This window comes from Orbicella faveolata, unplaced genomic scaffold, assembly GCF_042242905.1.
Source record: "Orbicella faveolata isolate gen_17 unplaced genomic scaffold, um_ofav_v1 contig_1, whole genome shotgun sequence".
Classification (NCBI taxonomy): Eukaryota; Metazoa; Cnidaria; class Anthozoa; order Scleractinia; family Merulinidae; genus Orbicella; species Orbicella faveolata.
Window position 1 is genome coordinate 38,857,501 of NW_028301536.1, and position 27,627 is coordinate 38,885,127.

At 39.3% G+C, this 27,627-nt stretch overlaps 3 protein-coding genes across 4 annotated transcripts in view; 1 reads left to right on the forward strand and 2 right to left on the reverse strand.

Annotated features, from left to right (window-relative positions):
* The window catches only part of LOC110057268 (protein-L-histidine N-pros-methyltransferase CARNMT1-like), a 5,476-nt gene extending 1,476 nt beyond the window's left edge, over positions 1 to 4,000 (reverse strand). The window contains exons 1-7 of the mRNA XM_089275769.1: positions 3,747 to 4,000; positions 3,418 to 3,619; positions 2,899 to 2,994; positions 2,321 to 2,394; positions 1,619 to 1,692; positions 1,140 to 1,206; positions 559 to 737 (exon numbers count right to left, since the gene is read on the reverse strand). Of these exons, the coding sequence (XP_089131895.1) occupies positions 559 to 737; positions 1,140 to 1,206; positions 1,619 to 1,692; positions 2,321 to 2,394; positions 2,899 to 2,994; positions 3,418 to 3,619; positions 3,747 to 4,000 (946 nt within the window). The remainder of the gene's footprint in view (positions 1 to 558; positions 738 to 1,139; positions 1,207 to 1,618; positions 1,693 to 2,320; positions 2,395 to 2,898; positions 2,995 to 3,417; positions 3,620 to 3,746) is intronic.
* A 36-nt stretch (positions 4,001 to 4,036) lies between these two features.
* LOC110057256 (E3 ubiquitin-protein ligase RNF180-like) lies at positions 4,037 to 27,399 on the forward strand. Of its 2 annotated transcripts, XM_089275766.1 has the most exons (7): positions 4,037 to 4,246; positions 6,143 to 6,524; positions 7,320 to 7,879; positions 8,490 to 8,685; positions 8,965 to 9,010; positions 9,141 to 9,217; positions 27,138 to 27,399. In XM_089275766.1, the coding sequence occupies exons 1-7, from the start codon at positions 4,037 to 4,039 to the stop codon at positions 27,173 to 27,175; spliced, it is 1,509 nt and encodes a 502-aa protein (XP_089131892.1). In that variant the 3' UTR covers positions 27,176 to 27,399. The 2 variants fall into 2 exon arrangements, with proteins under 2 accessions (XP_089131892.1, XP_089131891.1); XM_089275765.1 differs by lacking the exon at positions 27,138 to 27,399 and having other exon boundaries at positions 9,141 to 10,631.
* On the reverse strand, positions 10,457 to 26,529 carry LOC110057255 (uncharacterized). Its single transcript, XM_020763843.2, has 18 exons — positions 26,290 to 26,529; positions 23,337 to 23,381; positions 23,130 to 23,201; positions 22,690 to 23,016; positions 22,022 to 22,270; positions 20,897 to 21,394; positions 20,401 to 20,625; positions 19,389 to 19,715; positions 18,492 to 18,914; positions 17,634 to 17,921; positions 16,904 to 17,260; positions 15,933 to 16,220; positions 14,684 to 15,207; positions 13,939 to 13,993; positions 12,886 to 12,953; positions 12,691 to 12,760; positions 12,063 to 12,257; positions 10,457 to 11,421 (listed from the first exon to the last, which is right to left on the reverse strand). The coding sequence occupies exons 1-18, from the start codon at positions 26,351 to 26,353 to the stop codon at positions 11,156 to 11,158; spliced, it is 4,341 nt and encodes a 1,446-aa protein (XP_020619502.2). The 5' UTR covers positions 26,354 to 26,529; the 3' UTR covers positions 10,457 to 11,155.
* Positions 27,400 to 27,627: the final 228 nt, after the last annotated feature.

Consider the following 27,627-nt stretch of genomic DNA (forward strand, 5'->3'; position numbering starts at 1 on the left):
TTTTTGCCTGTGAGAAAATTAAAGTAATTCTAAGATTGCACAACACACAAATCAATCTGGCATGACACTGACATTAGTCACTCCACCAATGTGGACAAGGCTGCTGATTACCACAAGAGACTTTCTCACTAGACCCGCAAGTGTTCCCAGAATGATTGGTCCTGGACTGCCAACAAACATATTTTATACGTCAGTTGCATGATAAGTTATGTCGCACAGAGTGCGGCAATACCCTCAGAGGGGTGGCTCTTGTAGAAGGCTGGCGGTGCAATGGATAGTGTGTTACACTCTAGATCTAGAGACCTTGGACAGGGTATGTGCTGTGACATTGTCCTAATGTTATGTTCTTGGGAGACTCTAAAAGAGCCTCTTTCTGTCATCAGTAGCATATGTCAAGACAAGGGTAGGGGAAATCTGGAATGGGCCTGTACCCTTTTTCTCACACCACCCCCCTCCCCCCCCCCCTGCCAGGAGTAGTAATGCTTCTTGCTACTTCATGTGGTGCTATTCTTAAGAGCCCCTTGGCAAGTATAAGATACATTGACAGACTCACTGTACCTTCCTCAGTATAAACTTCCAAAAAATCTCCAGCAGCCATTGAAAAATTCAAATCGGGTGGTACATCCGTTGGATCAACATCTGGGATTACAACTGATCTTACTTGATCTTCAGACTTTCTGTTATTACATGTCTGGTGTATATATGGGTAGATTGTGGTGTGATATTTTCCTGGTGCTCTGACAGAAAAACAAACAAACAAACAAACAAAAAAACAGACAAAAAGAAACAGTATAAGACACAAAGCAGAAAGTCAAGAGGAGAAGAGTCACTTAGAACTAAAACAGAACAAAATTACTTTTATTAACGTCTGTGTAGCTTAATAACTTGGCACCGATCAAATGTTTGAATAATCTTTCTTCCTCTTGTTAAAACACGTTGTATTCTGATACACCATCAGTGACACCCAAAAACAACCTGAATTTGCTTACAATGAATGGTGAGAAAGAGCTGAACAAATAGAAATGGTTTGGTAAACTGAGATATGTAGAAATACAGAGATATTATAAAAAAGAACCGGTTCTAACCCACATGTACATGGAGCTTGCAATAACTAAACTATCAGAAAAAAACTCAGACACCTGTTCAAAATGAAGTGTGAGGCAAAAAGCATATACAAACTCCACTCATTTCCTTGACATTTATATCCTGAAAAAAAAATTCAATGGTTAGGTTACCAAATTAATTTAGTGTGTTATCAGTACAGTTACATGAACCATACATATTGCTAGGGTTATCTGTAACTGCATGATACATTTACATGTGAAAATGTTTGTGAGTGGCACAGGTTTGAGTTATTGCAAAATCTATCATGACTGCTTGCATCAGGAAATTTTCAAAGCAAAAATTAAGCTAAAGTTTGTATCAACTCTTTTCAGAGAATGATACCATGAAGCAAGCTCACTCTGTTCTTGTCTGCTGCATTCCCTGTCATGTGATTTGTCTTTTCTTTCTAAAACCTTATCTTCTTGCTCCCTTGGTCATAATTGCTTCATCTCCACCATGATCATATATCATATTAAAAGAAACATAATGGCCAACACTTCAAATTCCATCTTACCAAGTTTTGCGATATCAAACATCAGTCTAGCTAAGCCTGCCCCCGGTACAAGGATTGAAACATCTTTTTTGGAACTGCAATGTAAGTGTTCCATTAGCTGTTAGTAGTGTAAATGACAAGGATTATTCTGCTGTTAACATTATTCATTTCAAAAGTGTCTTATTAATTTTTCAATGTCCCTTTTCTCTCATATTTTTCTTGGGGCATGACACTGAGTCAGAACTAAAGAGAAATGGTACCACCTGGGCCAAAGCAGAAAGGACAGAGCCCAGAGTCAAGTGAGATGGAGGAGAGTCGTTGATGGCCTGTGTTCTACTTGGAGTGAAGGGCCTAAGTTTCTCATATTTTTCTGCTAATCAAGTGCTATATAAATTTTTAATATTATATTATTTATTAATAGTATTAAAATTATCATTAATATCATTATTATCCTTTTGCCTCTTTTCGTAGTCAATATCATCATCATCATCACCATCACCATCATTATTACTATTATAATTGTTCCTCTTGTTGTTGTTGTTGTTATTGTTATTTTTATTTATTAAAGTGCAATTTTGAGTTTTTCTTCCTCGGGATTTATTTTATATTTTGCACATTTTATACATGTGTATCTGCTGGTACAAAGAGATCAGACAGGTTTCCCTCGTTGAAATGTAAACCTTTAAGTTGCTCACAACGTGCAAAAATGTGTAGTTCTCTAACCAATCTGTGCCTGGAAAAAGTCTTTCAATCTCTTCAATAATTGGTTTGTAGCAAGCATCCCTTTCAGCTTTTCCCTACAGACAAGCAAAATCAGAACTTAATATTTTACACCATGTAAAGTACATTGCTTGAATTTGAAACAAAAAAAAAATTTATTAAGTTACAAATACGTGTTAAATAAAGAGTAACCTATCACTAGATTACAAAGATATACATGCACTTTACATGAACAAAGATTTGAATAATATCACTGGTTCACTGCATCTTTTTCACCACTTTCTGATTACCAAGTTGCCAATTAAGATGGAGAGTAAACAAAATCAAAACCTTTGCTGATTGGCAATGCTACCTGACTGCATACATATATCAGGAAAACATGTAGTTATAATTCTTATCAGGTGAACAACAGACTGTCTGTTGACTGCAACTACAATAACAAACAATAACAAAATTATATAACAACATTAAATGCAGCTTGCACAGTATTACATATAAATAACAATTCATTATTAAATTAATCTAAAAAAAGTATTATGTGACAATAAGAAAAAATGTACATATACATGATTGTTATGTACCTCGTCACTCCAGTCCCTCACAAACTGTTTAAGTGTTGTTGTAACTTTTTCCATGTCAAACCCACTGATTGGTTGGCTTGCTGGATCATTAGGAACCTTGATCAGTGGAAATCACAATTTCTAGATACATAAATCATAGTGGTAGTCTAATTACCCAATAATGTATAAGTGTACAAACATGGTACAGCTTTATCTTGACTGAAAGGTAAACTAACAAATACTACTTCACAGGTGCGTTCACTAAAGAGATCATGCAAAGACTTGATGTTGAAAAATTCCATACTATGATCAGTGCTACATATGCATGTAGCATCTTCATTGCTTGTGTGTAAAAGTTCAAAGCCAAACAAACAAACAAACAAATCATGTGCCAGAACAAATATAAGAAAACAGACAATTTCTTTTATGCCGACTGATCTTTGGAAAAATAATCATTTCAGTCAAAGAACTTAGTGTATTTGGTTTTTGAAAACAATAACATCAATACTCAAAATACAGGGTGTATTTAATACATCTTACCGATGAAGTTCTCGTATGATCTCTATTTTCAAACATTTCGTTGGTGTGGCTAACTATATTAAATAGGAAGTTCTGGTTCTCTTCAATGCATTTCTCTACTTTCTTGACATGGTCTTTAAAATTAGGAAGCATTTCCTGATGTCGTCTAGGAAGTAACCTAAAGTTCGCCTTGGTCTTTTGAAGTTTCCGTAAAGAGAATTCCCTAAAGATTGCAAAAATAAATATTACGATTTGTAATCATACAAATTTCTCACATGGTTTCAGTCGTGCAAGTACACAGTGAAGTACAACAGTACAAGATTTTACACACAGAACAAAAGTCAGCTTACTTGTAATATAAAAATGCTTCCACAACTTTCCAGAAATATTGTCTCTCTAGTTTTTCATCATCAGTTTCTTGCTGATTTTCCACGTTTGTTCTGTCTGTCTGGAATCTCGCACCGTCGTCCGCCATTTTGAATTCAGCATTTTCCGCTGACAAGTTCTGCATGCGGCTCATAAATCCCACAATCCATAGAAAAAAAAATATGGCGGCCATTTCTGGCGGAAATTTTGGGAGTAGTAACTGCATAAGATCAAACATTCTGTAAAACACAAAGAAACTAGTGATCTTGATTCAATGGATCATTTGCTGGACGAACCAACTTTTCGCTGTCGTAAATGCCGTATTCGTTTGTTTTCCGTTAAGCAACTAGAGTCCCATGAAGATCAGAGGCCGTCGAAATGGGATGCTGCAAGTCCAATAGATTTGTCCATCTACGACAACTGCTCGTCTTGGTTTTTGAGAGATGAAGACATGCTTCCTTGGATCACTGAAAGTGTGGAAGAGGTTTGATAATTAACAAATTATGAACACGATATTTCCTTGAAAGTCTCTCACTAAACTGTGATAATTAAGCTAATTTTAAAATATATTATTGACCTCTTGCATTGTGTGAGTCATTTGGGGTCTCTGGTGATGTGCTCTTACCATAGACCTTGTGCCTATACCTAGACCTACATGTATGGGCAACTCTAAATGGGTGTCTAGAAAACGAAGACCGAAGACTGAAGACTGAAGACTGAAGACCCCTCAAAAACGAAGACCCCCTAGAAAACAAAGACCTCGAAAAGGTAGACCTCAAAAACAAAAACCCCTAGAAAACAAAGACCTTGAAAACGAAGACCCCCTAGAAAACGTAGACCTCGAAAATGAAGATCCCTAGAAAACGACGACCCCTAGAAAACAAAGACCCCTAGAAAACGACTTGATCCCAAGAAAACGAAGTCCCCCTCGAAATTCTATCTGTAAGAGAAAAGATCGATGTCACAATGCTTCGATCAGTCATGTAGTGTGGAAACAACCTGATAAATGATAAATTTTATGAAAGTCATCGTGACAAGTCTTTCCAGGGTATTACAAAAACTAAGACCCTCAAAAAACAAAGACCAAAACCATCGGCAAAATGAGCACTGAATACGACATTAGATTGAATCACTTCGTGCGTTGTGCACCATGTTGAGCTTTATTCGCCACTGCTTTCAGCTACTGTTGGGCCAGCTTTGCTTTGTTTTGCTGCGCGAAGGTTACATAGCTCTGAATATGTCTGAATGGATATCTGGGATATCCCCAATGATAAATTAAATTAAGCGACACGAAAGTTCAGCAGGGTGCTATCTTTGTTGACCTAAATTGCATGATAGAAGTGAACAATGAACGAACATGTTATTCAAATACATTTTTTACCTTGTTTTGCATGTCTTGCATGTTGGTGAAAAGATTCAAACATCTGGAGAGGGAGTGTAGCTCAGAAATTTGCGTTAAACAGATTTGTGTTTTTGAAGCTCATGGTAAAACTAAGACTGTGCTTAGATGCAATGGTGGCGTGGCAAAACAATGGCTTGCATTGAGGTCGAAGGTCGGCCATCGCACGTGAGATAAACATAAACATTTTGGCGCAAAAATTATGTTTTAGAGCTGTCGAAAGATTCCAGCTATGTTTCACAGCTTTAAGCTTCCTCAGCTGTTACGAAAAGGGTCACATTTACTCAGCATTACATCGGTTTACGTTAGGGAAAAAAGCTAGGAAAAAGCTAGGCCACGCTTCCATCTTCATTTACTGTAAGGTCTGTCTTCGTTTTCTAGGGGTTCACAACACGCGTGATTCGATTAAATGTTGTATTCGGTGCTAATTTCGCCGATGGTTTACATTGGGGTCTTAGGACTCACATTTTCGTTTTTGAGGGGTCTTCGGTCTTCGTTTTCTAGACACCCCAATACTCCCAATGTGGCAGTGGTTGCCACTCTACTGCTGGCTTATCTGCACCTAAAAAAATAAATAAATAAGGCTAATAAAATGGCAAATGGCATGGGTCTTGTTGCAGTTCTAGTAAAGTCTCACGTGAATGGCTTGAAACCCTTTGAGAGGACAATAGAACAAACAACAGAAACAATGCCCTCTAGCCCCAAAACAATAACAGTTGCTGCAATGACCACAAATAGAGTTACAAGCTTACAAGAGCTGCTACACTACTGAATGGCATAGTCTGATAATTCTTAGTTTATAAACTCTAACCTATCTGTAGAGCTACACAGCATGTAAGTTGTGTTTTCTGTCATTTCATTCATGATGCAGTTGAGGCATTATCTGGCCAAACAATTAGTTTACCGTGCTGTCTGTTCGATTGCTTATTTTTGAAGTTCCTTGCAACTTTCAAATATAAATATTTGTAATGACGTTTTTAGGCCCAGTGGACTGAAGGAAAACTGTACTGCCCTAAATGCAAGAGCCGCATTGGAGCATTTGACTTTATTCATGGAATACAATGTAACTGTAGAAAGTTTGTAATACCTGCTGTCTGGATTCAGAGAAGTAGAGTTGATCTTATTATGCCAAGAAACCTGGCAACAAGTCTTGATATTAGGAAACCTGTCATCAGTACCGATCAATCAGCAAGGATTCATTCTGACACTTCAACAGTAGTTCATAATGTGGTGCACTCATTTGGTGGCAATGATCAAGAGTGTGCTGGTCAACACTTGAAAGGTGATAGAGACATACCACAGTTCACATCATCTCCAGTTCGCTTGTGTTCCAATCCTCCTGATGAGGGAAATGAAGGGAAGGGTGGGTACATGTAGAAATGTTGAAAGTACGGACATATTACTTACTTATTAAAAGGGAACTTACTATGGAGATGGGTAACTTGCAAGATATACATCGCTCAAGGACAAAGACGGTACTCTACACTATTGAGTCATGTATGTTAACTAATATAATTTGCAAGTGTGCTGGTCAATAAAAGCTACATTTAATTATGTACATTGTTTTGCAATTCCTATTTTTTTGTATATTATGGTCAAAAGCAGAAGCTCAGCAATTTAAACAGTTGGGTAACAAGTGTCATTTATTTTTTATGATTATAACTGTATTTATCAATAACCTACACTACCAATTCAATTAAAGGATTGGCTGATTGATTGATTAGTGGCCAATCATCTTTGAAGCACTCAAAACCTTTGAGAGTCATACTGTTCAAAAACATACAAGTGTGGAACAATGACAATAAAGTGGAGGCCAATTGCCAATTGCCAATGTGGCTTGTGCAAAGACTTATGCTGAATACGCTCAGCAAATGAACTATGTCACCCTATAATATTGAGTAGGTACCCAGCCTAAAGTAGAATTACTCCCAGGTAAAACTACAGCCTAAATAAGGAACCGCTATATAGCCTGATGTTACAAAATATGTTCATGTTCAAAAATTTACATTCGTGCAGTGGCTGTACATACCTTGGTACATAATTTGGAATCACATCAGTAGTCTAATAATGCATCCCAAAAAGAATCGAGGCACATGAATTAAATGCAGATGAATGTGTAACAGAGCTGACTGAGTGTACAATTTATTTTCCTTTGTAGATATATCTACACATAGTCATTATAACAATGGCCAAGCTGAATCTTCACATAATTCTTGTCCAAGAGTCTACAGGGAACCTACATCCAGTTCTTGTGGCATAAGTATTCCTCTAGAAAGAAATGCTTCTTCTTCACTGCCAGGTACAGATTCATGTTCATCTATGTCTCTGGAAATTGGTTCTTGCATCACTGACCAGTGTGAAGAGTGCTGTGGTGTTAGATCGCATCAAACATGTCCTGATACAGGGAATGGAAATTCAACAGATGCTGATCAAAGAACTCAAACATTGTCTCATTGCAGTGTATGTTTGGATGCACCAGTGGAATCAGATTCTTCAGCAATGGAAACACGGCACATTCTGAACAACAAGGGAAGTTTTGAGCAGAGATCTAGAAGGAAACAAAAACGAAGGCATCATATGTCAGTGGAAAATACCGACCTACACTTACATGCAGACTTGGCAATTGAGCCACAGGTTTCCCATGCTGGAGATCAGAAGACTTACTACAGTTGTTTGATTGTTGATGAAGGCTTTGATGAAACAATGACTGGACTAAAGGTACACACACTTACTACAAATTTGGGGAGTTTTATTTATTCAATTTAATAATGAAAATGAAATATTTTAGTATTATGGACTTCATAGCCTGCATAACAAACATTCTTGCACAAAGCGCTTTTTCTGCATTCTGACCCCGCACAAACTGGAACAAGAACATAGAAAAGAATGAAGCAAGGGGTGGTGAAGTGCTGAGCGAGTCGGCATCTGTATCAACCAGTTCCACTGTAGTTACTAATTTGTACTAAAAGAAACTGGGATAAACTCTTACAGTGTGAATCACTTTGACTTGAGTAGAGACTATAGCAGGAGCGTAGCTGCGGGGGGAGGGGGGGAGGGGGGGGGAGGCTGGGGTGCCTGTGACCCCCTTTTTGTAAGCCTTTAAGCAAACAACCTACAACAGGTGGCAAAAACCACATGACAATCTGATGAGTACCCTCACTTTGACACAGTGGGACCCCCCTTTTGAAGAATCCTGGTTACCCCCCTGTATAGGGTTTTTTTGAGAACACTCTGGGTCTTTACATACGCGTACATTGTATAGACCTTGAAAAAAATCTGTTCCTAGTGTTATTTCATGGTTGTAATCCTCTGTTTTTTGATATTCAAGGTTGTCAATCGTGAATATCAAGATCAACACTGCTGTGCTGTGTGTTTGGATCTGTTGTATGAACCATTCAAGTGTTCTTGTGACCACGTATTCTGTGATCCGTGTTTACGCCAATTGAACTTCAGGACTGGCATTAGAGGAACAATAAGATGTCCTTTGTGCAGGCAAATAGTGCAGCACATAACACCAGCCACAGGTACACTGAAAAACTAGATTCTCACTGTTTTGTAGAAATGGTGGTTATAAGTTGGCCACTGACTTGTTAAGATAGATATAAATACCATATTGACTGACCGACTGACTATAGTGATGATCATGGCATCAATTCATTTCTTTAACTGGTAACTTGTTCCTTCAAAACAACTCTTACAAATTTAGATCTGTTTTTGTGTAAACACTGGCTACATCCACAGCCATTCCCGAGCTGTAATTGTGCGACTAAGTAGTTGACGTTTGTGTTGTTCTGTTGTTGTAGAAGTCAGAGGTGAGATCAGGAGAACATATGCTTCACATATTCTCAGGTACGATCGGATGATCCTGTTAAAGCCAAAAGCTGTTTCACCAATATGAAGTTGAGTGTGATTTTCATGTGGTTATTACTGGAACAGAAGTCACAAGCTGCTGATATTCGTTTACTGTGTTACATTTCAGGAAACGTGACAAAGCTGAGCGTCGTGCTCCACACAGAAAATGGCCCCTTCCTGCTAATCAAGGACCTTTGCGGAGAGGTGCGTCACGCACACGAACTGTCACGCTACCCTGTGTTATATCTACTTTTCTTACGTGTGCATGCGTGTATACACTTGTGATGATTGCACTGCTATCCAACCTAGCTGGAAATAATGTCATTACAATGTATTAGGTATAACTAATAACAAAGGTCTCGCAGTAATATTTGGCCAACGACTCCAGGAACGACAATTGATAATAATTTTGAATTGTATTTTTTTATATACGTAGTATTTTTTTTAGAGGGCTACAAGTTCCTTAGTTTTATAACTATAGGACTAAGTGTCACTCCCTTAAAAAAGGGTTTGATTGTCTTATTTTCGTACAACAATACGGTTAAAATTGAAACAGAAATCTGGTGGAAAGAGAAGTTTCACAAGGATAAACAAACGTGAAAGAATGTACATAAAGAGGTACAGAAGGCAAAATAAATTACATTTATAAAATTCCTGGGTGCGACGGTAAGACGAAATGACGGACTAACTACACATACAAAAAACGCTAAGCTGAGGCAGCTAAGGCGCTGCCCGAAAATCCTGTTACAGGGCCGAGGACAAAGTTTTTCTCTATACAGGCCGACAAAAGCCGGCAAATAACGCTTTCATCATTATTTTTTCCTTGTAATAAGTGCCAAAATTGATAGCGGACTATTTTTGAAATCGCGTCAATACACAGAGGAAAAGAGCGATTCAAATGCCGTTGCATACTCCAGAACGACGAGAAGATTTTCGCCTGATAACTTTCATCATCCGAATCCATGTCTCTTTACTTCTGTTTTTTGGCGTTAACAAGTCCTTCACAGCTTAAAGTTAACCAAGTTTCTTGCAAGGGGATATGAGGCCCCGGCCACACTGCACCGGAGAAATTCAGTGAAAAGGAGGTTTCACTCTGAATTTCTATCCACATTCGCCTGAGAAATTTAACACGCAACCATCAGCGGTGATTTTGGATTTGTGTTTAACACAGGCAGGGGAATCTCATGGTTATCATGACGTCATCGCTTTCGCGAAGCTCTGTTTTCAAATTGTATTCCGTCCGCACGAAAACGAAAAGTCGGTGTTTTCAAATGCCTCCGGTTTGAAGAGCGTTTACGAAAAGCTCCGTTTTCGTGACGGATTAGTGTGGACGGTAGACCTAACCGGAGAAATGAAGCTGCGTTTTGAAATTTCTCCACCGTAGTGTGGACATTAAACCATAAACAAGACAATACAAATCACATACATTGCTTGGAGTCAAAGTAGTTGTTTCCAGAAATTTATTTACATTCATCGTTGGATCAAATTTACATCTTATGAGTTCTGTCTACAAAGCTACAAACCTATATATTCTAGTGACATTACTTTTTATTTATCAAGCATCAATTGTGTCGTTGCAGGGTAACTTTTTAGCTACTATTAAAATAAAACTTCCCCACATGTTGTTTACGTGTGTTTTTAATCCCTGCACTCTTTGTTACTTGTACAATGACGTCATCGGGCCCCGCTTGGCCCATTGTCCTGACCAACCAAACCAAAAGTCCCGCAAATGAGAATTTAGTTGAGTTTACGTAGCGGTATAGGTCTGTAACAGACCTAAATCAAAGCGTTTTTTTTTTTTAACAATTAATATAATTTAAGAAGTTGAAGCTTTAAATCCACGGGAAGGGGAACCCATAGAATACGACTGTTATAATCAATGAAAAAAAAATCAGGTTCTGTAATTCTAGGGAGAAGATCAATGGCTGGCTAATGGTTATCTGATTGTTGGTAATGGAGTTATGCTTGTGGCTATCTGATCTATTTATACAAACGCATTTTATCTTAGGCAATGTTTATATCCTATATGTCTTCCCTGTGTGGCTTGAAGCGTTATGCATAATGTATACATGTACTAAAATTCATCGACCACTGTTTGAGGTCGTTTGTGTCCGTTCTTCACTGCTGTCCCTTATTTCAGGTTTATACAACATCCTCGGCTATAAAATCAGCTAGCGCTCTTCGGATTCTCTCTCTCAGCTGCCTCTTGTTCGTAGAAGACACGATCTCTTGTAACATCGGCGATTTCTTTAACTTATGTTCTTGTGCTTCAATGACTGACTTTCTGAGGGGCAGTTTCTCCACAATGTCCTCCAGTCTTTTGATGGCCTCAGTGCGAATTATTTCTTTATTACCCGGGTGGTCTTGGGCAAAGTTAATCATTTGTTGTTTGACTTGGGCGATCCTGCCTGAAAACAAAACAAAAGAATATTAAAATAGAATGAAAGGGGAAACTGTAGGAATAGTGCTAAGCTTCATGAGGTTAAGTTTGTGTAATTAGTTAGCAGATAAATACTAAACAGCGTTCTACGGATTTCATATTTTCGTAACTTTCTCTCTAGAGTTTATGGTGTCTACGTGCTTTGAAAAATCGTAAATCAAGGGCTCGGCTACAAGTGTAGGCAAGTTATGGTGGTCACTTTAATCGCAAGCATTTAACCGGCTTGGTTTTACTTGCCTACGAGTAAGATCAGTAAATTTAGTTGGTTTTTACAAGCATTTTTGGCTTACAACAGGACAGCGCTCGTCTCTGGTATCCGAAACCTGAGGCGAATAACTCGTTTTCACTTTCAGCTTTCAGCGCTTTCACTGTTTGTGTCAAGTTGCCCTAAACAGGTCGCCGTAACCCATTTCTACTCCTGGTTAAAGAGAGAATAGAGGTACTACGCAAATAATCTTGTCTATAATCGCAATACAGTGACTCGGACCCGAGCTTCAGCCAGACCGTAAATACCTACACAGCATGGAAACAGTTATACGATAAATAAAGTGTGAAAAAAAAAACGGAATTTTTTTGCGCCTGATAGGTACATTATCTATGAACACCTACTTCTAACGTATGCAATCTCTGCATCTTTAATAAAAGCGGTCTCCTTTTGAAGCAGATCAGATCTCTGCTGTTCGTCGATATTAAGATCCTCCATTAAGTCCAATGCAAGCTTAGTAGCGATAGCTTTATGGTGCTCTGGAGTTAAACCGCCAACCTCCGTGAGGGCGTCAGCATAGCCTTCCAGTGCCTCAACATCTGCAAAGATAAAACAAGGCCACATTAAGTTATGCACTTCAAACATCGTGATCGATTCGACCACTCTTGCGTTCTCCGATCTCTGAAAATATAGAACAAGTTCTTGGCTTCCTCACAGGCGTGGCCATCAGTGATCGTGAAAGATATCATCCTCTTTCAAGTTGAAAACAGCGTTTGTTCGTTAATATTGATAGCTGGTGTTAGAATGCGATGTGAAATGTAATAGTGTCTTCAAAGAAGCCAAGGATAATATCTTCAGTTTAAATTGCTGTACGTTTTATCAAACCGCTTGTAGGTGAATTGTGGTGGCCCCTCCAGCAAAATATTCCCACTTCTTGTCTATTACACTATCCGGGAGTGAAAAGTGCTCCATATTTAGCTAGTGCATTATACATATATACTTAAGGTTCTTAGTGCCATCTAAAGAAAATACCTTTTTCGACTTCTTTGGTAGCTTTTTCTGCATTTTCCGAGGGAACAGACTTCTTAAGTGTGTCGGCAAGCTTCAAATTTGAAAAAAAAAGAAGAAAGAAATGATACATTGGCAGTTTGCTTAATCAAGCTTAATTCAATTTTGCAAATTATAGACTTCAATGGAAAAGAATGTTAAATTGACAGCGTAACGTACCTGGGAAAATTCCTGTTTTTCTTTTAGGTTGAGATTTGCTGACTCGGCATCAGAAGCGGCACTGTCATCTTTAATTTAATTACAAAAAAGTAATTCAATCACTATTAACATTTTACTGGCTTAGTCACTCTTCGCCTATTATGTAATAAGACACAGCAAAAATAATCCTCGCCTTGCTCCTCAAGATGAGCTATCTTTTGTTGACATGATGAAATAAGTTGTTTTTGTTGGTCATTTTCCCACCTTGGATTTCACTATTGTCTCGGGACAAAATGTGAAGGGGATGATGTAAAGTAATAATAGAATGCAACAAGTATAAATTCTGCAATGGTACGCAAGAAAAGTGGGAAAAAAACCCTGAACAATTCTTTCAAAAAGGATTAACTCTGGCTTGACCTGCATTTAAAAATACGGTTACAATGGCCATTTCAAATGATGCAGAAGGATATGTGACACATCAAACTTTCTGTGTGATAAATGAACAGCTACTGAAAGTTACAACATCACAGAGTGAGTTCTCTCTTCAAAGTTTTGATTCTTCCACCACAACCTCGTTCCCAGGGTCTCTCATCTTACAGCCCCCTGGTCCTCGCTCGCTCCAGGGGGCGGTAAGATAAGAGACCCTGGAAACGAGGTTGCCTCCCCCACCCTTTTTTGAATGTCTGAAGGTTAATAGTACAAAAACAAACAAACAAACAAAAAAAAACATCTAAAACAAATTAGACAAATACATTGTATGATTTACTAAATAAACCACGTTGGCAAGATTATGTTTAGCTAAGTCGTTATCTTAATCCTGAACCTAAGTTCACCAGGTTCATGGTAAAATAACACTGTACTCTAAGTAATATTGAATACTAAGCTTGAACACCAACAACAAAATTAACAGCAACAACAAACAACAGCGTTAGAAATTTAATAACAACAGCTACAACGACGATGACGACAACCAAAACTACAATAACGGCAAAACCGTTGATTTGGTGACCTAATTATAGTCGTTTCACAGATTTTATCTTACCCCTGCTAACCTTTGTTCATTTACAGTCATACCTTGGTTCCAGATATCGTCCAAAGCACTTTTCATTTCGGGTTTTTCAGCAGGCTCCTAAGAAAAAGTGTACGATTATAAGCTTCGGCGAAGTGAGTAAAACAAGTTACTAAATACTTCGCTGCTAGCGTTATATCTGACACATTGCTATTTCGTGAGGGACCCACCACACTCTTACTCTGATTTAGACCTGTACTATCTCCCAAATTTTCTATTTAGTGCTAACTTGGCGCAACGTGTGTTTAGTGATATAGAACGTTTTCACTCACGTGGCCGGCAGCCATGTAAAATTATTGGACTAAAAGAACGTGTTTACGTAAGAAACGAGTTCAACTCCCATTGGAGTTGATACACCAGCATGGCTGCCGTTTTGATGTTTTGGAACACCAATATGGTTGTCGTGACGTCATGGGAAAACGCGCTATTCATAAAGAATGATGATCTCTCAGAGGGTTGCTTTCATTTTCCAATCGTTTCAATTTAATCTTTCCTACTTTACAGAGAGACGTACGGAAAACGTACATTGATTTGGCATACCAAATATGAAACATCGAACTTAAAATGAAATTATTGATGGAGGGCGAGGGTTAGAGGGGGGTCAGTGACCAAAACAAAGATTTATGTTGTCCATTACGAGGATGTCAAGGATTGGTAGGGGGGAAGAAGAACAAGGCAACATTTTTTTAAAGAGATCATACATGGTTAACTGGTTTCATACCAAACTTTTCCCCTAATTTCTGGACTTACTCGCTTAACATAGTTTGTAGTTTGAGACTTGTCTTTCAGGGCCAGCTCTTCTCCTGAGCCTGAGGCATGCACTTCGCCGTCTGCCAAAGCGGTAAATAAATTCTTTAGCGCAGCACCAGTCTTTTTATCTTTATTTTTTTCCGTCGCCTCATCGCTGACTGGAGCTTCTTCGGTATTCTGAGGTAAACTGTGTTCAATGTCAGACTTCCTTTCAATTTTATTATCCAGTGCTGCTTTTGCGAAGTCACCCATTGTGTCAGTGATTACTTTGCCTCTCTTACTGCTGTCCTGTCCTGCGCTTCCTTCTTCCTCGCTAACAGAGGTGTCTTCATTGTTGCTGCTATCTTCCTCAGCGGTATCTTCATTGTCATCATCGTCATCTTCTGTGTCGTCGCTGTCCCTCGAGATATAGTTTCGCTTATAATTTATTGCTTCTCCCGATTCGCTCTCTCCTGACTCGTCATTTTTGTCCGACTTGATAGAAGATTCAGGTGAATCTGCCGATCCCGATGAATCTCTTGATTCTATAATGTCAGTGAAACAAATGCACAAATTTTGTTCATAAACCTCTATCTATAATTCTGTCATAGAAATACGTCTAAGAGAACGGACTAAAAGCATTACTTCTGTTACTCGATAGAAATCCACACCAGCACGAGCTGTTGATGTATTGATGGTACAAGGGAACAGAATTTATTTTCGAGTTAGGTTTAATTTTTCTTTTCTGGGAGTATATTATTTGTTTTCTCTATCTCGTAAAAGTTTGGAAAAACTCGAAAAGGTTGCGGAAACGCCCGCGCGGATTCCCACAGCATGTCCGCTTCTCCGAAATCCCCACTTGTTTCTCTATATTTCGATTGAAACGCTAAAATCATTTTCAAGTTCTCAAATAGTAAAACAGAACAAGCGGGAGCAATTGACAAAATGGTTGTGCGAGCAAAGAGGATTTACATTGTGATAATTAAATTAAAATTTAACCTTAATTGGAAACAATTTCTCAGAGTGTTACTATTGAGTTGTTAAGCACTCCTGAGGTGAATCAGTTCATTGAAGTTGTGGAAACACTTGCTTTTGGCTCATGCCACCACGACATTTCTCATTCCCCAAACTTGTAATTGTGTTTTCGTAATGACAAGGAAAATTTTGCTATTTCCTAATTTTCATACTGAGTATCAGTAAAAGACTCATTTATTTTGTTTTTCTAATAAGTGCTCTCGTGTACACATTGAATGATAAGATGTGCACGTACCGTGTTGCTCCTGAGGTATATTACTGCGCTTGGCAATTTCCCCATCAGCTGACTCACCGGAAACCGCTGAATAACCGGACTCGCCACTCTCGCCACTCTCTCCACTCTCTCCACTCTCGCCACTCTCGCCACTCTCGCCACTCTCGCCACTCTCTCCGCTCTCTCCACTCTCGCCACTCTCGCCACTCTCGCCACTCTCGCCACTCTCGCCACTCTCTCCGCTCTCTCCACTCTCGCCGCTCTCGCCAGTCTCTCCACTTTTAGCAGATTCTTCAGACTCTGACAAATCTGCAACGTAGACAAATAATCGGTTTAGGCACAAAATAGATGATAAATATTATTCATTCATTCATTCATTCATTCAGTCAGTCAGTCAGTCAGTCAGTCAGTCATTTAGGTATTTGGGTATTTAGAGGACACAATTGATCTACGGACTGTCTGTGGCCGTCTTCGCAGAGTGCGTCATAGTCGATAAATACAGTAGTGTTTATATCTCGAGAAAGTCGTATAGGAAAACAAAATATGACTTGGCATGCTTTCGCGGCAAACCAGTTATGACTAAACAAAATGGCGAAGGTTACTCCTGTTTTAGTCTTGAGCATGAATTATGCACAAGCAGCATTTATTACGATTTTAATCCACTGACTTGAAGTCGTAAAATTTCCGATTATGGAATTGCAGAATATTATTTGTTGCATGAGAAAAACCAAAACTTCAGAGGACCTCAAAGGTTTTTGAAAGATACTTATAAAATATGATCCTGGTAATATCACTGACTATTGCGCATGAGCATCTGTGTAACAGGATTGAGTGCGCATGAGTGAGAAAGATCATAGGCTCGACGCCATGTTGAAAGAGAGCAACAAGTTACATCATCTGTGTTGAATTTATTCTTAACATAAAGATTGTAACAGCATCCTCCAAATTAAAGATAGCTACATACTCAGACTAAGACAAAGATATTTACAAACCATATTGCTCCTGGGGTATTTCGTTCCTCTTTGAAATCGCTTGATCTTCAGATTCACCAGATTCGCCGCTCTCCTCAGATTCCCCGCTTTCACCGGATTCGCCGCTCTCCCCAGACTCTCCACTTTCCCCAGATTCGCCGCTCTCCCCAGACTCACCACTTTCACCGGATTCGCCGCTCTCCCCAGACTCCCCAGACTCTCCACTTTCACCATATTCGCCGCTCTCCCCAGATTCCTCACTTTCACCAGATTCAGCGCTCTCCGCAGTTTCCTCACTTTCGACTGATTTATCTGATTGACCATTTTCCCCGGACTCCTCCGCATTTCTCTCGTTAATGGTCGATTCATCTGAGTGGTCTAAAATTGTATGGAGATTTTATATTGATAATAGAAGTTTAAATTATTTCTTGCTCTATTTCACGGTATGTTCACAATACCCTCCTTCACGGTAAACTTATGTCGATCACGCTGTTAAAGCAATCCGCAAAGTTCGTCTTTTGTAATCCGTGTCAATCTTCTCCATCCTTAACAATCCTTGTTCCTTTATGGTCTACTATTATCTCTTTGCTGTTTTTCCATCTTAGTGAACTATTATTTTCAGGTTTTCTTCAGTTCAAGGTAGTTCTGTACGCGGCCAAAATAACTCAAAATACCGTAATTAAGCTCCTTTAAAGGTTGTTAGATAAGCGATTTAACTATTTACCTATTTATTAGGTTTGTTTCTGTTTACCTTCTTTGTCCTCTTCTACCGGTATCTTGCTTCTTTTCGATAATTCTCCCTCTCCAGATTCCCCTGATTCACCGGATTCACCAGATTCACCGGATTCGCCGGATTCACCAGATTCACCGGATTCGCCTGATTCACCAGATTCATCGGATTCACCAGATTCAGCGGATTCACCGGATTCACCAGATTCAGCGGATTCACCAGACTCAGCGGATTCACCGGATTCACCTGACTCTTCAGACTCATAGCTTTCATCGGAACTCTGCCCTGATCCGCTATAAGCACTCGAGTCTGTAAATAACATGTACCAGTTTCAAAGAAACATTAATGGGTAGACACTTTTGGAATGACATAATGCAGTTTGTTTTCGTTGTGATTTTGTGTTCGTCATTATTTCCTAAGTCATGATTCTTAATTGCTTTTAGTCTATTGTCACCTTAAAAATATTCTTTTTACCAAGTGCATGTGCTTGTTTCTGGTTCGCGCCGAAGAGGCGAAAGATGAGTAGTGTAATTCCCTTTTGCTACATTCGCTTACTCTAACATGTGCTGGTTAGATGTATGGCGGAGAATACCGCAGTCTAGAAGCTTTCCGGAAGATCTATCTCTTATTTTTCAAGTCATTTACTCAAGCGAATTTGTAGCAGTCCTAATTCAGTCCATCCGGGTCAACTCGGTGGGGAAAAGCGTGTATCCGCTTGTGATGTCACAAACACGGGCTTAAAATCTTACGTTCACCGTGCTTATCAAAACGAGGAAAAATTGGACTCAAAGGATGGGGGTGTTATTCAGCCGAGCAAAAGTATAATTATGAGTCACGATTTTTGTAGTTGTCTTTTTCGGCAGATCACTTTGACGATACCTTTTACACTTTCGCTGTCGTCTCTTGAAATTTCATCTCTCTTTGTGACCTCGGTTTCTCCAGACTCGGCCGATTCATCGCTTTCACCACTTTCTCCAGATTCTTCGCTTTCACCACTTTCATCTGCTTCTCCAGATTCGCTCCCTGATTGGTCCGACCCCTGAGCTTCCTCCGATTGGTCGACCTTCATTGTCTTAGCTGATTCGTCAGATTTCTCCGGTCTGTCGGTCTGACTGGTTTCTTCAAGTTTGTCGGACTCTGCAGCTTTCTCTGGTAGGCCAGTCTGTTTGTTTTCAACTGATTGCTCATTGTCTTTAGATTTAGAATCATCTCCAGATCCATCAGATTGTTTGTCTTCTTGTGAGGCGCTGGATTGACTGGCATCACCTGATGCATCTGATACTTTTGTGATTTCTTTTATGGCTGCAAGATAACATGAGATTGAAAACGTACTTTGGATATATAGAGAGGTATTTAACAGTTTGGAGTTACAGGAGACGCAGAGCTCTATTAATATTAGTTAGCTCGCTGAACTTTGAAATCAAACGGTCCGGGCTCGAACCAAGACGCTTTACTGTCGAATTATCTCTCCAGTTAGGTGTAAACTGAAATGGAGGCTAGCGAATTTTACTTTAGGAGTAACCCTATGATAGACAAGCATCACATCTTGGAGGGAATAGAAATAATCTTAAACTCCAGCCTTACGGAACACCCGACCCTTTCCAAACTTTACCGATCAGTTTCCAGAGGTTTAATCTTGCTCTTAAGTAGACAATCAATTTCTAATGTTGTACACTACACTTCTAACTATCGAAAAAAATTTACCTGTAATTGCACGACACCCTCTTGAAATACAAGAGCCAAACTACAAACAACCATATAAAATGTGTAACATACCTTTCTGAGTTTCCGTCGGTATCTCGCTCCTCTTGGATATCGAGCTATCACTTGATTCACCAGATTCCTCATAATCTCCTGAATCTCCAGACTCTTCAAACTCCCCGGATTCACCAGATTCTTCAAAGTTCCCGGACTCACCAGATTCTTCAAAGTTCCCGGATTCACCAGACTCTATAAAGTCCCCGGATTCACCTGATTCTTCAAAGTCCTTGGATTCACCGGATTCTCCAGATTCCTCCGACTCGCCAGATCTTTGGTAGTCCCCGGATTGAGCAGAGTCTTCCGCCTCACCTGAGGCACTCGATTCATCGTTTTCCTTCGCTTCTGAAATAAATATTGCGGGAATAATCAATGACATGTCTTCCTACCTTTATTGCTGAATTAAATTAGCAGGTAACCTAAAGGAACCATTATCAAAGTAAAGGATGAGATGGTCAGGATCCTGCATGAATGTAACATCTGCCAGAGTGGCAGATGTTACAGAATGCATGTGTCCCATGGGTTATAGGACAGACCACAAGGCGGGAATTCCTGGCCTCAGCTCAGTCAGAAGAGTAATGGTGACTCAATCCGGAGATCTTACCCAGAAAGAACTTAAAACACATCCCACCAATATAAGTCATGTTCAAGGATTTGACGCCAAAATCAAGGTTTCTATCGGCTGATGGACAGCAAAGAGCTGAGTCAAACTTCAGTCGTTTAAACCCTAAGAGGTCTATCAAAGTTAATCAAAATTGAAAGCAGATTGGTCCTCATTGCGTAGCCTCGTGTGGCTAATCTTTTAACTGACGAATATCTATAAAACTGATTTATTGCCCGGTGTTTGATATTTTTTCTGCAATAACACACGTAAGACCTTGCGTGTAATCGCATGTCCGAGGGACTCCTACATGCATCAGGCGATAGTTGGTACAAGTGCAGCAAATCAGATTGTGAGTTTGCCAATAGTCCACTAATTGTATGTTGGCTAAATGCTAAGACTTTTAGCGTAGCCTCTCGGTGTACCGACCTTGGTCTTTTGGAATTTCATCCCTTTTGCTAATATTCGATTCACCAGACTCCTCAGAGTCCTCATAATCCCCTGATTCCCTTGATTCACCACTTTCTTCCCAGTCTCCGGACTCTTCGCCTTCTCCGCTCTCTTCAGACGATCCACTCTCTTCTGACTCAACCACTTCTGTTGTTCCGGAGCCACTGTTCCCCTTGCTGTCTTCTACTTTAGTGGTAGCTGTTTCTGTAAAAAAGAAATAATTTTTGGCGAGCTAATCAAAAGGACGGAAGCTTTGTAATTTTTAAAAACAAACTCGGTTTTGCTTTAGTTTTGTCTTTAAGAGCGACTAACAGTCACTCAGTCTTTTACGTGACTACAACTGGTCGCATTAACACGAGACCTGCAAGGCTAACGTGATGGGGTATGCTCTAAATATAGACATTTTGTGCTCTTTAATAGCTCTCGCTCGTTTCAGAAATCAATGACCTTAAAAGTCATGTAATGACCACCATACCTTTGTCTTCTTTTGGTATTTTACTTCTTTTCACCAAGTCCGTGTCCTCTTCTGATTCGTCTCCGCTTTCACCCGATGCTCCGGATTCATCGCCATAAGCCGATTGACCGGACTCACCAGATTCACCTGACTCGGCAGCATAGCCTGATTCACCTGACACGCCGGACTCACCGGATTCACTCGACTCGGCAGCATCTTCCGATTCACCGGACACTCCACTTTCACCAGATTCGCCAGATTCATCAGAATAGCCAGATTCCGCTGATTCTCCAGAATCGCCCGATGCCGAACTTTCGTCGTCCGATCCCGAAGTTACTTTAGCATCTTCGGCTTTCTTCGCCTCATCTTCCGCTGTGGCGGTTTTCGGTTTGTTACCCTCCGACTCTCCTTGACTAGAGTCACCAGATTCTTCAAAATCCTCTGCATCCCCAGATTCTGATGTGGAACCGGAACCATCCATTTCTTCTTCCTCATCGTCGCCATCTCCAGTCTCATTAACTTAATCACGGGAGATAAGAACTCTCGTCATATTTTCAAATAACATAACAAGAAAAATATACAGTCGAAACAATTGTTTGCCAATTTGACTCGGCATAAATCATCAGTTGTCTGAAGAAGGTTGTTATAGTAAGATGTTAAAATGCGAAAGAGTATTATCATTGGTAGTGGTAGTTCGACGCTGTTAGATCGGAGGTTACAATGTTTCAGCGCCATGTAATGAAGAAATCATAACCTTCGATTAAGTGATGGCCAACTTTCACCCATAATAACGTTCTACAGCTCGGGTATCACGTTGGTGTTTATACCTGGAAAACCTTTCAAGAAAAGTGTCAATTTCTGAAAAGGAACTAATCACTACAGTAGGACTGTTCTAGAGAAAAGGAAAATAATAATAGGAAGCCAATCACAGAATAAAGCATGTTTGGCCTTTATCACAAAGTTGATGCGAGCTTGAAAGCAGGTCCCGTCATTGGGCGCCATTTGTTATGATGTACTGACGTTCACGTCGTCTTAAAACGACTGCCATATCTATTTGATTGCAATATCATTAGACAAAACTAACACATTTCCTTTTAGTGTTTTCCCCTTCTCGTTTTCTGAATCAAGTGTCATAATTTGTAATACCTTCTTCAAACACTTCTGTGGGAATGACGTTTCTTTTGACATCGTCACCAGATGATTCCACATCTTTTGTCGACAAAGCAACTTCTTTCACTTCTTCGGGCTCATCTGATGACGAGCCCTCTCCGGATCCACTAGAGATCGGGTCTGAGGATTCGTCTGATTTTACTGTTTCAGAAGTTTCCGTCTTTTCTGATGATTCGGCATCATCGGGCTTAAATATTCTTGGAATGTCACTTCTTTTGGAATATTCTAAACAGATATATAAAGCAGTTTAGCGCTGCTACTTAATTTTCTACCACAATTTAAACGAATGCTGCAGTATATTTCAGCGGTGGCCTCATGGTTAGTGCGCTCGTCTCCGGATCGAGCGGTCCGGGTTCGAGCCCTGGCCGGGGACATTGTGTTGTGTTCTTGGGCAAGACACTTTACTCTCACAGTGCCTCTCTCCACCCAGGTGTATAGATGGGTACCGGCGAACTTAATGCTGGGGGTAACCCTGCGATGGACTAGCATCCCATCCAGGGGGAGTAGAAATACTCCTAGTCGCTTCATGCTACAGAAACCGGGATAAGCTCCGGCCTGATGGCCACTTGGCTCGCATGCAGACTTTACCTTTACCTATTAATGATTACAAAAGCAAAAAGTGAGCCATTTGATTCATTCAGTACCTTCGGCACTTCCACTCACGGCACTCTCTTGGGAGTCATTCTCGGTCGCAGATTCTTCTCTACCTCCAGAAGCTACCGAATGAACGTCACCAGACGTTTCGCTTTCAACAGCGTCTGCTTTTATACTATCAGCGGTTTCTTTTGTTTCTGTTTCATAAGCAGGTTGTACTTCTAACTTGCTTTCTATTGGAATAAAACTTCTTCTTTTCTTTGTAAGTTCATTATCATTCTTGTCGATAATTTTATCTGTAGTTTCTGCGTTGCTTGTGTCGGGAATTAAGCTGCTCACTGTGTTGGATGGCTTTGTTTCTTCGCTGTCCTCTTCGTCTGAAAAATCAAGTAACTGGCGTAAGAGAGAGTCCGCTGGGGTTTTTAGGTAAGGAAATTCGTTGCTTAGACCCAAAAACAACTGATAGCTACGGAGTTTATTGTATCCTTACCCGGTATTTCCGAGCGACGAGTTTTGTCTCCATCCAGAATTGCGTCCACTATAGCAGAAATTATTGTTCTAACTGCAGAAAAAGGAAAATTTATTCAACATGTAATAATTGCTAGGTGGATTCTTCACACTCATCTTTCAAATTAATATTAGGTGTAAATATAATTTCAATGTTCTCCGGATAGTGATGGCTGTCAATCATCATTACCTTCTTTGTCGGCTTCCAAGTCATCAGCTCTTTTTTCTCTTCTCCCTGTGGACGCAAGATATGAGTCGATTATTATTAGATAAAAAGAGGCTTTGTCTTTGCTTATAATAATGAAAAACCTCGACGAAATTGTTCTGAAGAGTGGAAGTAATGCAATAAAAAGGGGGAGGTTGACATTTTGGAAGGTTAAGTTGAATCAAGTTGTTGGAATTGCAACCGCCTTAACGAATAGTTCCTTTTAGCACAACGAGCTAGGGAGCTTTGGTTTTGGTTTATTACTGGCTGCAGATATTTTTTCAATCTATGTCGTTATCGCCCTCATTTTCTACTTGATTCTCCTGACTGAGAAGTATGACTAATATCTTCTTGTCAGTTTGTGATCAACCAGCAAGGACATGATCAAGTCTTAAAGGTTTTGGTCATAAAACTGTGCTCAGTTTATCGGCGATATTCCTTGAACCTTTTTAAACATTCACACTAATTTCCAATCCGCGACAAATGATGCAGCATTTAATTTGGCCCTCTCCAACACTAAGCACTCTCGTTCATTACTGGAGTTTCCTCAGATTTGTCATGTTTAAAGCACGTTTTTTACAAGTAATCAGGTGCTGAATGCGAACAGAATCTCAGCAACGTAATTTTTTTTTTCAGTTCAGTCGCTATCGTGGATGCTTGATTTGTAGAATAAGTTTTGATTTAATACTCTGTCACATTTCTTATCAGTTTGTTCGTAAAATTTTTAAACTTATCAGACCTTGGAACTTGTGTTGATGTAATTGTGTTATTTCAATGAACTATTCGTTCACCGATTTGCAATGCCTCGGGATTACCATAGAGACACCAAGAAATGAAATACGTCTATATCTAACTATTTTCGTGACTAAAAAGACATCGTTCACAAATGGGGAACCCCATTGATTCAGGGCAGAATAGTTTACGAAAATAATGTCAAATAACATTGTAATCCAGACACGATTAGCAAACTATGACGGGGAGAAAATTTATGATATGTTGTGCTAGTTTATTTCGTTCTTACAAATTGCTGGCACGCATTATGATGGTTTTACGTCTCAGTATTGGTGTTTCTAAAGGGCGTGTTTCACTGCTAGGCAGGTGCTCAGTTCCAGCGGGCTTCTAGAGCAGTTTCCTTTACATTCAAACATGACTGTTCACGTACTGAGCCGCACATCCAATGGCGTACACTGTCATGCCTTTAAACATGCCTTAAAGACGATGAAGTAAGCTCTAAAAGGCGGAGGATTTAATGTGCACTCTTGGTTAGTCTCCCAGTCCCAAGGCTGACATTACATGAGCTTTACGTCTTAAATGAAGGTGGTAAAGGAAGTTTCCTCCGGTTAGGTGCTAAAGCGGACCGATTTCCTTTAAAGCAATTTCTTTATCGGTCTGCTCATCGACATAGAAGTGTAGAATCATGTAAAGGACGATTCAATTTAAAAATACGTTGTTTTTCTAATATAAACTAGTTATCATAGTTAAAGTTGTCTTTTACTTTGGAGGTTAAGAAAAGCCATACATTCATGCATAGACATGATTTTGACTATACGACCTACACTCTCCTACAAATCGATATACCCTCCTGTAGACCCTGATGCGTTTAAAACCAAATATCTACGGGAGAATACCATAAAAACGTTACATTAAAAATTTTTTAAAAAGATCTGGCTTTTCTTCTTTGAAACTATTGTTGTGACGAACTTTAGAGTGAGTTAAACTTGTCTAAACTGGTGCTCTAACAGCATGTATTACAGGTAGCTGGGTCAATGAAGTTCACACAGACACTTCGCGTAATCGAATTGTTTCCTTATATCGATTCCTCTCATTTTGAATTATTGTAACAAAACTACAAGTCTTCCTTGATTTAATTTTGTTCCTTTGTTCCCCATTTTTTTCTTTTAATAGTTCGGAGACATACCAAATGTCATCAACACCTAGAGGAGAGTAACACCTTTCATAAACTGTTCAATTTTGCTCCGATTCTTAATTACATAAGCCCGAAGCTAATTTAAACCCGTTAAAATAACTGAAATAATTTGTTAATCCTTCATTTGCCCAACAACGACATGAAATCGAGAGGTTTTCTGGGTGTGTTCCACCTGACATGTTCAGACACGCTGACCCATGGTACCAACGACCAAAGGTGGCAGTTTACACCGCCATTTCGTGTCATGAGTCGTATACCTTGACTGATTTGGAGAAAAAGTGCTATATAGTGAACTAATCCTTGACTAATGTTCACCCACTCCGTTCGTAAATCAAAATTTGAAATTTGAACACATGCCTACGAAATATAATCTTCGTCAGCAATCGTTCAACACTGTTATTAGTGAACGCCTTTCCTATGAAAATGTTTTCATTAAAGCGTCCTGGAATTAATTCACCTTCTATGATACCAATTGAATAACTGACTTATATTGTCCAACGTTTAATGTCTGTTTTCTTTCTGCACTACAAAGAGTACTTTAGCCAGGTACCATTTGTGTTGGAACAAGCCATAGGCTCTGGACATATTTAATTTGTGAGTTGGGAAAACTCAGCCTTAACAAGGGCTGAGTTTGTCTGTCTCCTAAATATTACGCGACAGAACGAACGTAAATTAACGGCTAAAACACTCCAGATAACTAAAAGCTCTTCAAAGTTTTCGAGTCACGTTATCTCAGCTTCTATTTCTGTTCATGGCCAGCTACATATTTAATGAACTCAACAATCACAACTAATTGGATAAAGGAGTTCTTTATGCTTCCATCGAACACAACAGTCGCTGGGAAAGAACGAAATTTAAGCCGTTTTTTCAGTTTGATCGCTCAAAACAAGTTGTTTTAAAGAATAGTGTCAAATGTAATCGGATTATAGCCACCATACAATCGCGTCCAACTTGTTTTGAGTTCGATCTCTGATCTTAGCCAAAAATATTGAAAATAAAAAGCTTACTTACGTGAAATCGGCGACGCCTGGGAAAACCATGCCAGGCAAAGAATAAGAAGTACACCAAATTTCATCTCACATGAGATAAAGCCGTCCTTAGACGACGGAACTGAACGCGAAATATTCTGATATTTCTCTCTCACATTTACCAGTCAAAAGCTATCTCAGAATATTAAATCAGGCCAAGATTGTCTTTAAGCGGACCACCCGCAGCAGACGAGGATGGAAGCCTGGAGCATTGCCTACTTCGCCAATGACTTCATAGGTTGTAAAGGGTCGGAAGGCGTCGCAATTCTATCCAATCAGAAGGTCGTTCGACTACGTTATCCATATTTGGAAACAAGGTCTACCATTGATTTGCAGACAATTAAAGCGTGCACCAAAAGTATTTGTTTTGGGACCAAATGGAAAAAGCGTGAAGCTCGTAACTTTCGTTTAGACAAAAAGCCCGTCCACTCGTAAACGTTATACAAATCAACTCTATGGTAACAATGTTTCTCTTCCAAATACGCGGAGAACAGATTTATAATCGGTTTTTAAGCGTTATCCATCGCTGCATTTCTTAAATAAAATCTAAAACTATTGATCGGTCAATATTTGCACTGCTTCTAAACACGAGCAATCTCAAGAGGTCAGCTGGTACCAGTAAAAAACTTCACGGTTCCTTCCCTTCAGCAGGTGGTACATTTTTATTATGTCATTTATACAAGCATTACCGTGAGGTCTTTGCTCTTTTAAACTTTAAAATGCGACGGTGATGTAATATAGAGGCAAATTTTGCGCCAGAAAATGTTTCTTTTTCTTTCTCTTTCCAGTGTTATTTCGTTCTGATGTCTTATTATTTGGTTATTTTATTAGGTCCAGATTGGTTGATTTCCTCGAGTAACCAACCGTGACTTCTCATGAGAGCTGTCAAATGAACACACTCCAAACCTCTTGACGCATTACAGGAGGTAAAACAGTTGTCTCTAAGTTGTGACAAACTAAAACGGATGCGTTTTGGTTTGTAATTTCTGAAACACCTCTAAGACAATGACAGATAATAGAAAAGAAATAAAAAGATAAAAATAAAGACAAAATACAAAAAAGGTTCTGATTAAACCATTTCTCAAAAAAAAAATCATTTATTGGAGTTTCCAGGGCTGAAAATTTTCCTGAAATATTACCATTTATTTCCGCTCAGAGTTCACTGTTTGGTTTTCAAATAATTTGGTACTGAAGGAATGTTCCAAATTTTTGGAGTGAGAATAAGGTTTGTAAGTGTTTTGTATTTTGCTCTTAAAATCGTCAAGGATGAAAATTAAGAATCAAATCAAACAAAAAGTACTGGAATAAGTTTGTTGGTGTA

Coding starts and splice junctions, on each gene's coding strand:
- LOC110057256 (XM_089275765.1), top strand. CDS start 4,037: ATGGATCATTTGCTGGACGAACCAACTTTTCGCTGTCGTAAATGCCGT. Junction 7,880..8,489: donor AAACAATGACTGGACTAAAG/GTACACACACTT, acceptor TTGATATTCAAG/GTTGTCAATCGTGAATATCA. Junction 9,011..9,140: donor TATGCTTCACATATTCTCAG/GTACGATCGGAT, acceptor GTTACATTTCAG/GAAACGTGACAAAGCTGAGC.
- LOC110057255 (XM_020763843.2), bottom strand. CDS start 26,353: ATGAAATTTGGTGTACTTCTTATTCTTTGCCTGGCATGGTTTTCCCAG. Junction 22,271..22,689: donor CGTGAGTGGAAGTGCCGAAG/GTACTGAATGAA, acceptor ATATCTGTTTAG/AATATTCCAAAAGAAGTGAC. Junction 11,422..12,062: donor AGAGATTGCATACGTTAGAA/GTAGGTGTTCAT, acceptor TTTTGTTTTCAG/GCAGGATCGCCCAAGTCAAA.